At 32.0% G+C, this 14,506-nt stretch overlaps 1 protein-coding gene across 5 annotated transcripts; it reads right to left on the bottom strand.

The window, feature by feature from the left end:
- Positions 1 to 8,753: 8,753 nt before the first annotated feature.
- Positions 8,754 to 13,812, bottom strand: LOC124833336 (uncharacterized). Of its 5 annotated transcripts, none has more exons than XM_047307793.2 (3): positions 13,593 to 13,812; positions 12,999 to 13,057; positions 8,754 to 10,157 (listed from the first exon to the last, which is right to left on the bottom strand). In XM_047307793.2, exon 3 carries the CDS (start codon positions 10,098 to 10,100, stop codon positions 9,033 to 9,035), a length of 1,068 nt encoding a protein of 355 aa, XP_047163749.1. In that variant the 5' UTR covers positions 10,101 to 10,157; positions 12,999 to 13,057; positions 13,593 to 13,812; the 3' UTR covers positions 8,754 to 9,032. The 5 variants fall into 5 exon arrangements, with proteins under 5 accessions (XP_047163749.1, XP_047163748.1, XP_047163751.1 ...); XM_047307792.2 differs by having other exon boundaries at positions 8,754 to 10,120; XM_047307795.2 differs by lacking the exon at positions 12,999 to 13,057.
- Positions 13,813 to 14,506: the final 694 nt, after the last annotated feature.

The following is a 14,506-nucleotide window of genomic DNA, read 5'->3' as shown; positions in this document are numbered from 1 at the left end:
ATTTTTATAAAACTATTTTAAAATTTTATAAAGGTTCAAATTAAAATTATTTTAAATTGTTATAAAATATTTTAAGTTATATTTTCAAATAAGGTTATATGTAAAATTTGTATTTTACGTAGAGTTTTATTTAAAAATAACAATATTATAAATTTAAATATAAAATTTTAAAATAGTTTTATAACAATTTAAAATAGATATTATAATGATATTTTCATTAAAAGTTTACAAAATTTAATTAAAGTTTAGTGTAAAATATAAATTTTAAAATATTTTGATAAATAATTAATAAAAAACAATTTTATTAAAAATATCATTACATATATATAAAGTTAAATTTGATTTTATTTTGGAGAGGAATGAAATGGATCCAATTTAAAAAAAATAGGATTAAAGTGAGAATAAATACAAATAAAATGACTAAATTTAAATTTTTCAAATAATACTTTTCAAAGAGTGACATGTGTTATTGTCACTACCACGTTACACTATTTTTGTCAATCCTTATTTGATACTTCAAAGTCTTTTTTGAAAAAATTAAAAATTAAATAAAAAAATTAAAGATCCGATTGAAATTATTTAAAACAAGATCGAATTGAGATTTTTAAACACGTCCGAAAGTTTTAATCAATAATAATATTTATATGTTACTTTCGTAGAAATACTTTCTATTATTTTCATTTGATAATCGTATTTACCTTTTCTTTTCTTTTCTCTTTCTTTTTTGTGGTTCAAATTTTTATATTAAAAAAATAATTAAAAAGGAACAAGTTAAAGAAAAAAAATTAAAAGAGGGGTTGTGATAAATGTTATAGGTGAATTGAATGAAGAGATATTTTGTGTGGAAATTTGGTGTCAAATTTCAAAATGTGACACAAGTCAAGTCTGTGCCTTTATGCTTGGTAAACTTATGTTGCGTACGATTGATTAATTAGCATGTCACTTTTATCAATTTACTTTTCTTTTAATATCGTTTGAAATATATGTGACATATACCATATAGCACCACCACGTGATTATAGGCACTTTTTTCTCTAACCATGTTCACTTCAAATAACAATTTATGAATAAAGTTTAATCATTTCGGACATTTTTATTTTTGTAAGATTATCTCAAATAGGTTTTAGGTTCTTTATTGTAAAAAATTGAATCAATAAGAGACCTAATTGAGAGCATCTACAATACGAAGATCTATTTGAGACGATCCTAGAAAAATAGGGATGTTCGAAATGATTAAACTCCATTAATAACAAAAATTATTTTCTTGATTATATTACCTTTTTTAGCTAATTTTAAATTGTTTTTCATGTTGTCCTTTATTTAAAAAAAATTATTTTTCATATATATATGATGTTTTTATATTCTTGTCAGTTTCTTATTTTACTTTTAATCTTAAATATGTTATCCAAATACAATTCAATAATAAGCTTAAATATAAAAAAAAAATCAGTTCATTGAATTAATTTTAATATTAGGTAATAAAGAAAAAGCCCATCTTTGTTCAGATTGTACTGAAGTGACCATATACGTTTAAAAAGTATTTGATGGGCGAGAATCAAACTAATTAAAAATAAGGCTGATCAGTATTTTTTTTTTCTTCTTTTTTTTGTACCAAATGTTTTGAAATCCTTTTGTTATTATATAAAATTTTCAGTATTTTTTTATAATTTTTATTAACAGTTTTAGTCTTGATGAGGAGCGAACAAAAAATTGTATCCGATCGATTTTGAAATAGATTTGAACATAAAATCAAGCTAAATTAAATAAACAAAAATAAAAAATAAAATTGAATAAAATAAATAATTGCAAACTGAAATATATCCAAACTGAAATATAAAGTTATTATAGTCACTAAAATAACCATAAAGAAACTATCAATAACCACTACTCCCCATCTAAAACCTTATAAACTTCAGTGGATCAAAGAGGATGAAGGAATAGTAGTAAAAAAGCAAGTGAGTGTATCCATATACATTGGAAATTATGAAGATAAAATTGTTTGTGATATAGTACCAATGGAAGATGGGCACATATTACTTGGCAGGTCTTGACAGTTTGATAAACAAGCTCTTCATGATAGAGTCACTAACAAAATAACCATTCAACACAATGGAAAGAAAATTGTCTTATGTACTCTTACACCTTCACAACTAAGAGAGGACCAAATGATTCTTAAGAAGAAGTTGGTTGGAGAAAAAAAAAAGGAAAATAGAAAAGTAAAAAAAGAGAAGACTTTGTTTGAGTTTAGTGAGTAGTGCCTCGACCAAATTTGTTCAACCACAAGTTTTAAAAACTTCCATAAACCTTTTGCTTGGATAAGCTCATTTTTTTTCTCTATTGTAAAGAGGCACTTGTTTTAGTAAATTATGAACTTGATTCTCTACCAAAAGGGTTGCAAAAACTTTTGAAAGAATTTGATGATCTATTTCCTAAAGAGGTATCAAGTGGTTTATCACCTTTAAGGTGAATAGAGCATCAAATAGATTTAGTACCTAGGGCAAGCCTTCCTAATAGGTCAGCCTATAGGACCAACCCCAATAAAACAAAAGAGATAGAGAAACAAGTTAATGAATTATTGAATAAAGGGTGGATCCAAAAGAGCCTAAGTCCTTGTAGTGATCACCTTGAGTATATTTGTAATTTATCTCCTTTATTCTTTGAATATGTCAATGACTTATAAATAAGTCCTTATAAGAAAAACTTTGTGAAGGCGTGGACAAACAAAGTTATGCATTTAGAAAACACAACTTCAAGTAGGTATGTTTACATCTATTTTTGTTTGATATGATATAATATTTTTTATTTCATTTGTTGCAAGGTTGAGTTTCTTCACTAGAGTCTAAAGAAGGTATTGGAAAATAGTATGAAATACATGTGCTTGTATTGGCATGCAATACATAATGTCAAGATCCTGCAATATAATGAAATAAAGATGTCATTTGAAAAAGGTCTACATCTGATGAGTCATGCTTTTAAGCATAACAGGTATAAAAGATTGGTGGAATTTATATCAAAACATGTTTTATTACTCATTGTTGAGGAGTTTGATCAGTTTAAGCATATTTGATAGTCAACATTGTAGTTACATTTTAAGATGAACATATGGTCTACCATGTGCTTGTGAATAAGGTACATATGACCCTAGGGTGATTCCTCTACCTGAAATTCATATCATGTGGACTAGGTTGAGCTTTTCAGATATTTCATTAATTGAGTCCAAAGTATTGTTATGCATTCAACAATCTAGTTGTGAATCGTTTCAAAGAAGTGGACATTATAAGAAAGAAAAAAAATCAAACACACAAGTTAAGTGAAATTGTTTATCTTGATATGACATCATTGATTGCTTCATTGCATAAAGTTAAAACGAAGGGTGCACATAAGACTAAAGTTCATCAATTTGAAAGGTCTACAAAGCGTGAACCTTCATATATCAAGCATGTATACTTTTTCCAATTAGAACATGATAGTTGTTCAAGAAAGAAAACAATACAATGTAAGGAGAATTCTAAATTTGGATGTATGAAACAAAAGTAAATAACTATGTTAGATCAATTCCATCGGACATGTCACCCTACATTGTTGATGTCGTCTTTGAAGGTCGTTATGGGTATAGATGCATGTAAAATGTGTACTTGTAAAAGAGTGAGATATCTAGCTAATTTCTTTGTTTGTGCAAAGCTAGCATCTCGTAGTTGTTCATACATGTGTGCAAGTGAAAGAACTCCCAATGCGTATTTGCCACATGACCAGAGATCTCTAAACAACATCAAGTAAGACACATTGATGTACGTGGCACTCTTATCCTTGAAAATTATGTATCCAACAAGATGAAAAAACTAAACTTGTGTGGCATACTTCCATTGTTGGTTCTCACAACACTCATTATATATGTCTCTCAATAAACTTAGTCTTATGTGACAACCCCTACATTGCCTAAGCTTAGATGTAGCCCTCATGCAGTCCACGCCCAACAGATCTATAAGGTTTTCCATAGTAACAATAAAGTCTTGGAGTTTGTTTCGACAAAATTGTCCCATTACAGGTAGATGTCAGAGCTTCGACACGTCATCCAATATGACGATTATCTCACCAACAAGAACATGAAAATTGTTTGTCTCTCTATGCCACCTTTCAACAAAGGCCAATATCAACCCCTTATCATCACAACAATATTAAATATCACACATAGGCATTAAACCAGGGTTGAAAACAAAGTTCTCAACATTCACATTACATGCTCCAAATTTATTTAACTTTTTTCCATAGGAGACCAACATTATTTTTCCTTTGTCCTAGACAAAACAGTATGCACATCAAAACATATAAAATTTAAACACATCATCAATCATAAAAAATAAAAACATCTATTTTACTAATCTGGTCTTCACACAATGCAAATGCTACTTTATCTACATAGCTAGTTAGCAAAGAAGTGTCGTGTGTCTCTTTGTTGTTCAATAACATCCTCGTGTTGTTAATCGACATCATAACAAGCTAATGGTGCATCTTCTCCATTATCATCAACTTGACGACCTCTTCTAAGAGCATATATGTGGATCTCCTTATAGCATCACCCTATGCATAGCTCTTTTCCTAGTATGTAGAGGCACCATATGTTCTTTTCATTTATGAAGCAAACCATTTTCAACAAACATTAAAATCAACATGCCAAATAAATAAATAAATATTAAGAAAACTAGATTTTGAAATTAGGTGCGTTTCCATAACTAGATTTCAAAATTTGATGACCATAACAAATCAAACAAAACCCATAAACCAAATCTCATAATTTGGTTCTCACTTGATTTTAGCCTTAATAAAATTTTGTGATCTAATGCTCAGTTCACTAGACTTCAACATTAACTGGATATTGAAATTCATTGACTAACCACAAAATTTCAAATAACATTGGCTTTCGAAATTCAATATACACATGCATAAAACCAAATTTCAAAATTTGGTTACCACCTCACCAGATCTCATACACTACACCAAATTTCTAAATTTGGTTCCCCTATCAAACCACCATAATTGGATATCAAAATTCACTAACCAACCATAAAATTTCAAATAACACCGACTTTTGAAATATGGTATACACATGCATAGAACTAGATTTCAAAATCCAGTTACCACCTCAATGGGTCTCATATAGTGCACCAAATTTCTAAATCTAGTCTCCCTATCAAACCACCATAATTGAACTTCATAAACTGGTTAATTATCTAGAAAATTGGATTTCATAAATTGGTTAACTATCTAGAAAGCTGGATTCTGAAATCTATTTCACATCCCCGAACTATGATTACTAATAAAATTTTGGCAAGTGAATCAATTCATTTTAAGTAGTAAGTTTAAGTCAAAAGTATCACTCTTACAAGGGACTTGTGTTTTGTTGTCTAATTAGAAATATTTCCCAAAATCAATTTAGAAATGATAACAATGGTATTCATATTCATTAAATTTAAGTGAAAATAACAAGAATTTAAGGTTTACGATTTAAAGTTTAAAAGAAGGTGTATTGAAATTGGGTTTCATGACTCATGTTAAAGTAATATTTTGTAAAACATATTATGCGTTCAAACATTCACATCAATGCATACTTGGTTTCATTCCTTAAAGCAAGATCTAAATATCTATGTTAAACCATTAATTCCTTAATTAATTTAACATATTATTTGCATTAAAATCTGATGTTAAAGAATGACCACAAGAATTGAAACTATTTCTTGGATCGTTCCTTTTGGTTATTCTATCTTATATCTACATAGTTCACTTTCCAGTAATCACAAACATTCAGAATTTCATTATACTTGCATATAATGATAGTAAAAGCAAGAAGAACATATGAACACTAAGATATATTGAACAAGAAAATTACATCATAGTGAGTTCATTACATCCAATTCCAACGAAAGAGAAATCTAGCTACTCCAAGTCATTTAAAACATACATGTTTGATGCAAATTGGTGAAAATTGATGTCTTGACGTCTTGAAGTTCCTATAATATTTTCATGTTTTTCTCAGACCAAAACTCCTCTTTTCTATCTTTCTCGAACTAATAACCAATCCGAAAATATATAATTCGCTCAGCGCATAAATATGCATGTGTTGAGCGAAAACTCAATTGATCCTCTATTAATTGATCTGACTCACTAAGTGAGTCATACTGGTGCGTTGAGTGAGTAGTCTTCCTTGTAGTTAAGTGCATGATGATTGACTTAGTGAGAAAATGTTGACAGAACTTCAATAATGTATAAGATTTATGTACAAAGAACTACACAAACTTTCCTAATAACTATTACATTTTTCTATAAAGAAAACATATAATTCATGAATAATCACAACTTTGAACTAATTAATAAGTATGAAAATAAGTATTTTTCACACTTATCAATTAACCACCCCAAATCACGATTCTTAGAATAAAAAAAATTAAACCTAGCTTAAGGGAAAAGATGGACCAAAGATTGAACAAAGGAATGAAGAAAATGGAGGTACGTTGTGTGCAGTTGAAAAATGAAAAAGAAATTAATAACAAGATGCAAGGGAGGAGGTTGGCGGTGGTGGAAGGAATAGGTGAAGAAATGAACCACATGCAAGATGTGGGTAGAGGGGTGGGTGAATAAGGAGAGTATATTAAGGTTTTCACCCTAGTCAAAGTTAAAGACCACTTCTGACATTTAAAAAAAATTGAAAGTGCAGGGAAAAGTCCCCTAATTCTTGAGAATCTACATATTGGACATAAGATGAAAGAGGGTTACTCCTTCCATCACCACAGGTTGCTCCCTGCACCTCCCTATTCCCATTTTGCCTTGTAGTTAAAAGTTTTCTCTTATGAGGGTTGACGTAAATCAAGATCCGTTGAACAACGCATCTCCCACCCCCTCACTTTTTTAAAACTCTGCAGCCTCCACCCCCTCACTTTTCTCTTAAAACAATTTGTTTTATTTTTTTGATACATAAAAAATATTACAAAAATTATTAAATATGTAAAATCTACACAAATAAACATTTACAATGTTCAAAAATTAAAATCTACAAAAACAAATTAATAAACAAAAAACAAAAAAAAATTAAAAGAGTTGAAACGTGAAGGCATGAACGGATGTTGGAAATCCATTCAGCCTTCAATGCATATCGACATCCATGGACGGGTCTCAAGATCCGTTGAAGGTTGGACGGATTTCCCACATTCATTCAAGCCTTCACATTTCTCTTCTTCTTCCTTTTACACAACACACCACATTCATTTACAGAGCACATATACAAAAGGAACAAAAAGAATGAAGCTTTAACCACAAAAATTTGCAGAGGAAGAATAAATGAAGAGAAAGAGGGAGGGGTGGGGACTCTATGTGTGCAAAGAAAGAAAGTGAGAGGGCGGGGGCTCTTTGTGTGAAGAAGAGAGGAAAAGAGAAAGTGAAGGGGTGGGATTTGTGTGTAATTAGAAAAAGAAAAGTGAGAGAATGAATTAGGATTTTGGAAAAGGTAGATAAAATTAAATGATAAAAGTTAAAAAATTATAACCTAAGATATTTTTGAAATAAGAAAAAATATGAAGAAGTGTAGGGAGCAGTTGAGTTGGGGTGGTAGAGGGAGTAAGTCCCAAGATGAAATGTTCAACCCTACAAGTGAAACATTGTCTTTTGGGATTTTTCTTCCTGCACTCCATTATCACTAACTGCATTTTTCATATTAACATAAAAAGACTTAAATACCCCTATTTCATTGCATTACATTACCATTGACCTTGTTATCATGATTGTGTAGTGGTATGGCAGCCGCAAAGAGAAGACAAATTAGAAAAGAAAGTTCGTTTGGGAAAATTCATTACATAATGCATTTTGTGTTCTTGAAAATTCATTAAAAAAACTATCACATGTTTTGGAAAGTGTTTCAGAAATTATGTTCGAGAAAGTTTATTACAGAATATATTTTACGTGTTCCAAAAATATTATTTCCGAAATTCCGTTTCAGATACTAATATCTCATTCCACATATTTTATTCTAGAAATCTGGTTTGATAAATTATGTTCCAGAAATTTCATAAAATTGTCCGAGAGTCACTTTTAGAGAAGGTAAATGGGTCATTTAAAAAATTATAAGACTGCAAATAGGAATTGAGTGTGCAGTAAGAAAGAGCATAACCATTGAAAGTGATTCAGAAGATCACTTTGCCAACAAAGGGAGCACCACATGCAACTAACTACCATCACAACAATTAGCAAAAGAATTTTGTAGCAGGGGCAACATAATTACGTAATCGTTACAATAACGATTCTCCTTTTGTCTTCATCTTTTGCAGCAACAGCTCATCATTACATAACTTGTACCTCAAGTTTCTGCCTTCAAACATCCTTCTTCAAACATCCTTTTTGCTTTTGCCATTTCTAATTGTCTTTTCCGAGACACAAGCTAGCGATGCAACTAATAATTGCTCATAAATTCAAGCGGTGAAAACAAAAGCAGATTCCTTTTCTTATATTTCACTAACCTTCCTCAATTCACCTTTGGAAAGAAATTTGAGTAATTTTACATGCACAGCATTTAAAATCATAAACAATTGCATAATTCACTTTAAGTGCATGAAACTTCTCCAGCAACTTTTGGAGTTTTGAAAGAGCCACCGGAGCTGTGGTCCTCCTATAACAAGCACTGAGCAAAAGGTATTGGATGTGGTTTGCAACAGAATTCATAGTCAATAGATAAGTGAAACGGCTACTTGTTCTATCCCTGGACCATCACATGACAATCAACTTCTTGTCAAAGTTTTCATAAAATCAAATGTTTACACGAGAATTCACAATGAAATGTGCAAAATAGGAGGAAGGTAGGAATGTACATGTAAACGAAATTACAACATGATTTAAAAAATTAAAAATGCCCATCTTTGATTTCTGTTTCGGGGTGAAGAAAGCCCTTCAAATGTTATTAAGCCACCACTACATGGTGATAAATTTCCTAATCTGATATATGCCCTATGAAACTTGTCCTTTTTTCCAACCTCCTGTTTCATGCACGTTCTTCAACTATCTCCAATCCTTGCACGTGCTTCTCTACATCTACGCCTCCTACCGGAACGACCCAATAAAACTCTGCCACCACCATGGCGTTGGAGACGACTAAGCAAAGATACACCACCACCATCACCTTCATTGTACCTGCCCTCATTATCATTGTCTTCATCTGAAATATCCAGCACGTCAGTCACATTCTGACCTGCAACCCTGTTGGTGGTCAGCTCAGGCCTTAGCCGCCTACCAAGGTTGTTAATTTCATTCCCTTGACGGACTGCATGCAACAAGAGGAAGAAATTCATTGCCTCAATACCCATCTGAAATCTTCCATTTCTTTCTGCATTACCGGCTCCCTCTTCTTCATCCGTATCAGATTCATTATGGTGACCTTCTATAACATAATCTCCAAAAACTACGGCCCCAGGCATTGCAGATGTTACTGTGCTGATAACATCTTCCCTTTCACGTTCCCACTCAAGCCATCTCCATTTCTGTTCATCAGCGGGATCCACCATCCGAGGGCGTGCCGAGGGATGCTCTGCACGCACATGCTTCCTCAACTCCTTATAGTTCCCCACATATGAGCATCCATCCTGCATGCAGCCTCTTTTCTTAGCATTGAGGAAATCCCGAACATGTTCCACGACTGTCCAACCTTTCACCTGCCCCCTGCACAGAGGACAAGCAAGCTCTGTGGCTTCGCTCTTGTCAGGAGACAAGTTTGTGTCTTGTAGCACATCTGCAGTGCCTTGCACAGGTTGCCCATTAGATGAAATTACTTTAGTATAAGCTTTCTTGTACTGATCAAGGCAATTGGAATGACGAAAGCTTGTTCCACACATATAGGGACGGCAACCCTTGTCATGAGAAGAACAAAGAAGAAGAACAGCATTGTGTGGATATTCCATACACACAGAACATGTTACATCTTCCCACTCTTTCATTTCCAAAGCCTTGGAACATTTCTTTTGGCACATGTCTTCACAAATATCCCTTTTGCAAGGGGCTAGTGGGTACGGAGTCACTCTGAAGTGACGAGAACCAATCCTGTGCCTTCCCCTGCTACCTTTTGCCATTTTCAATATTCCAACAGAACCTGGAATTTAAAAGTCCAGGATGTTATAATGGAAACTCTGCATAAATCGATCCAGACATTAGGTTTTCAAACAACAAATGCATTCATATATTTTTCATGTATTCTTGCAGAAATTTGTCATTGGATTCAGAAATGATTCAAAATAAAATAAAACGGTTTCTAGTTGCAATTGTGTGGGTATACCCACAATGCTTGTATGCGTTGACATACAAGAGATTAAAAATGATGGCCAAACCAGTATTTCCTCCAACTGTCAAGTTCCCCACGAAAGCTGAACAAGAATGAACAGAAAACCTGGTTTTTCCACACATTCCACAAACATATATTTATTCATTTTCTGCAGTGAACCTCAACCCATTGCAAGAACATGTAGTAAGCCTTTGAGTTTTATATAAAATATATATATTAGAATGGAGAGAGTAAACTCGTTACAGAGGATGTCACCAAGATAGAAGAACTTGTCTTCCTAAGAGCATCTCCAACTGGATTTGCTTGCATTAGTTCATTATCAAAAAAAATAATACTTTAAACATTAAAATATTATTTTTCTTCACAATGACCTCATGTAAGCAACTCCCACTGGAGAGACTCTAAGATGCCTACATACTATTTAGTCCCCTCATTACAGACAATGTCACCTAGTTTTGTCTCATTCAGTTCATCATAAAAGGTGATCTGACCCTCAGATCATTGTGCAAAACACTTGTAACCAAGTTTAGTGCATAAGTTTATCGTACCAGGACTTATATTTCTACTCACTAACCAATTGAACCAGTGCTTAAGTACTATATGTTTTGAGGGAGTAATGGAACCATGTACACTAGACCCAATGAATATTGAGTTTGAAGAAGATAATCCTAAACAAGGTAATTCTCCAATGGTGGTATGAATTGAAACCAAAAAGCAAATAATCATAATTTTGTAGGTCTTACCTTCGAATTTCAACACTGGTGATCTTATCCTTCGAATTTCAACAAGTTTCTTTTATTTTATGTATTCTAGATCAAGCTGCAAGGCACTATGTTCTATCCAAACTATTTTAACTATTCGTCATAGACTTCAAAAATAGTAGCTGAAATGTAAAGTCTACTAAAATAACCCAATATTTAGAACAGGCTCCTATTATTTGACCAGAATTTTATAGGAAATAACATAATTTTGTAGGTCTTCCTATTTAATGAATCTCAACATTTTACATTCAATAAGGTTTACTAATCGCAGAGAATGCATTAAAAAGAGTGTGCAAGAGTGTCTTCCTAGCACTCCTCTCAGCTATTATACAACAAAAGATTGGGTATAGAAACAAAGGCACTTGTTCATATTGATGTATACAACTATATACATATACCATAAATCAATACTTCCATCCCCTTGAGTTATCCTTCTTTTACTGATCAGCTACTTCAAAAAGAAAAACATCAATAAAAAATGCATACATAATACTTAAATCAGCTCTTTGACACACAGTAATTTGAACTTTGAACCACTCATTGAACACTTCCAAAAACAGGAGCTGCAAAATTGAAATATCCAGTTTATACTTTACTTTTATACATCTGTTTATTAAATTATTATATTTCAAGAATGACTGTGATCATAACATCCTTACCAAATACAGAAAGAAAGAAAAATTGTGCAATTCAGGGTCAAGGATTCTTTCACAGCAATACAAGGGCATCTCTGCTAGTCAAACATTAAAAACCACTAAATGGATGACCAACCCAAAACTAGAATGGCAACAGAAAAATGAAACAGCTAGAGATAAACGCAAGAAGTTCAATCAAGTAGAAGATATGATATGATGCTCCTCAATACTAAGGCTAAAACTTTCCCAAGTACGTTTCCATAATTAATTCCAAAAAAGTTGATAGACAATAAATGAAATTCTAACAACTGTAGATTGATTTACCCAAACAAGCAAAAAACTCCTGACAGCAAATAACAGGAAAAAAGATTTCCTTTAGCTTATAGCAATACAACATGGACCTTTAAATTTACAGTGCTATTACAAGTATCTGTATTAGATCTAGGAGAATCTATTATTTATTTTTTATAAGAGCTTCATTATATAGGAGAAATAACAAAGAATTAGCTGATGAAATATTCAATTAGAAGATGCCAGAGAAAATGCACTTTTCTATTTAAATCAACGTTGCAATCATTCAATATGTGGTAAACCATATTTAATTTTCCTAGTTTGGTAGTATTATTAGAACTTGAAAACAGTTGAGACAGGTTCATGCTGGGCCCAGGTGCCATGATACCAATTTCATTTCAGTTAGGATAACAACCCAGAGAAGACTTCAAGTCAATTTAGCATTACATTATGTGGCTGTGGAAAATATGACTGGCAGTCCTGTTCCACTAGCAAATTAGCATATGACCAAAAATAGTTCTGACAATCAAGTGACATCATACATTCACAGTATAAAAATCTATTGATTAAGTTTACCCATGCTACAAAATTGACTTCAGAAAACTTAACAATCTCTGGAATGGGAAGACTACAGATTCTAAATGAGAGAGCAAAGGAAAAAACTTAGCCATGAATTAAACCAACTCAATAATGATGCGTTCTTTACAAAAAAAACAAAGCTTTAAAATTGAACTTAAGAAACTCATCAAAAATTTATTTTTCTTAAATCAAACTTAATACAGCAAAAACACATCCCAAACATACCGAAGTCAACACACTGAAGAATACATCAGTGCCACAATGGACTAAGCACTCAAAGCAATTGAATCACATATAAAACAAAATAGCAAGGCAACTGCCGGAAACTGCCTCATTGGCCAACAAAGAAGCCTCACATTCTGATTGCTGAAAACAAAGCAAGTCAAGCATCAAACCACCGCAAAGGATTAAGGAAAAACTCACCAGCTCACAATCGAAGTAAATTAGTGACCAACGAACTAGTTTGCAAAACCAAAGTGCACCTGGCCACAATTAAGTGAATTTAAACAGCAAGAGAGAAACCAAGGTAAAAAGGATTATTTATACAAGTCGTGTCAGAAGGAAACAACGTGGTGGTGAGGGGCAACCGCAAGCAAAGACAACTAACAAAGCAACATTATTATAATATTAAACCAGAACATGGAGCTAAGGTAACAAGCACATGCCGCTAAACTTTATCAATCCATCTTACAGATCCAATCAACCCACCTAAAAAATAATTTTATTTTAAAAATAAGAAAACAAATGGGGACTAAAACAAAACTGCATATCTATTTGGGAACAGAGAAAACAAAGGAAGATGGGATTTTGAGCAAGGGAACACAGCCACTTAGGTACCTTATCTGTTCTTCAATTGACGGTTAAAATAACTAGGTTAGGTCAGCAAAAATAAGAATGTCGAGATTTAACATAAACGGATCGAAAAATAGGCAAAGGGGAAAACAATTAACATAGATATTAAATTAAATTGAAGCGATAATTGAAATGATGGAGGAAGTGGGGGGATTGTGTTCGTACCTGACGGCTAGGAAGAGAGTGAAAATGGAGGAATAGAAAAGGATTTTGAAGGGATAAACATAGGAGAGAGAAAGGAATAAGGTTCTCTAGCAAAGGATCGAAAGCAAAGGCGAAGGAATCGAGAGGGAAATCGAAGGGCAAACAAGTTTCTCTCTCATATTATTCCTCATGTTTTAGAGCGAGAAAGTTGAGAGTCTAAAAGATGGAGTCATTTCTACGCTACACAAACAACACAATAAGCATCTCCAACCTCTCAATACGCCCTTCTCTAGCGACTGTGCGTCACGCTCGTCTCAACGTGATGACGTGCCACAAAGTGCGCCTTCACGTGCTTTCTCATGTTACCAAGTCGAAGGAAGAAACCGGCATATTCCGTTGTACCATTTTTTTAACTCCTTATTTTTCTTTTTTACGAAAAATAAAAAATTATAAATACCTTCAAAATATGATAGTGACATGTTATATTCATAAATTTTTAAAATTTAATTAATTTTTAAATTTATGTATTTTAATTTTTACTAATTTTTTTATTTATTAAAATTTAAATTTTTGTATTTTTAATTAGATTATTGTGATATAATAATCGTAATTATTATTCTGTTATTTATTTTTATTATTTATGTTTTTAATTATTAATATAAAATTTTATAATCAGTATAAAATAATGTTACGATCAATATAAAAATAAACTACTTTTATTAATTTAGTTGAAAATTTGTTAAATTATAAGAACAAATCTCATTATTAATAATGATGGCAAAAAATATTTTTTATCACTATAACTAATATGTGAAAACTAATGAAAAATATAATCATCTTATCATTTAACAAATTTTTAAAGAAAATTATATTAATAGGAATATAATTTCTTAACATGTAAAATAGATAAACAAAACAACAAAGACAGCAATATA

Source organism: Vigna umbellata, chromosome 1 (assembly GCF_029865625.1).
Source record: "Vigna umbellata cultivar VRB3 chromosome 1, Vumbellata_1.0, whole genome shotgun sequence".
Lineage (NCBI taxonomy): Eukaryota > Viridiplantae > Streptophyta > Magnoliopsida > Fabales > Fabaceae > Vigna > Vigna umbellata.
This window is presented reverse-complemented; position numbering and strand designations above follow the sequence as displayed.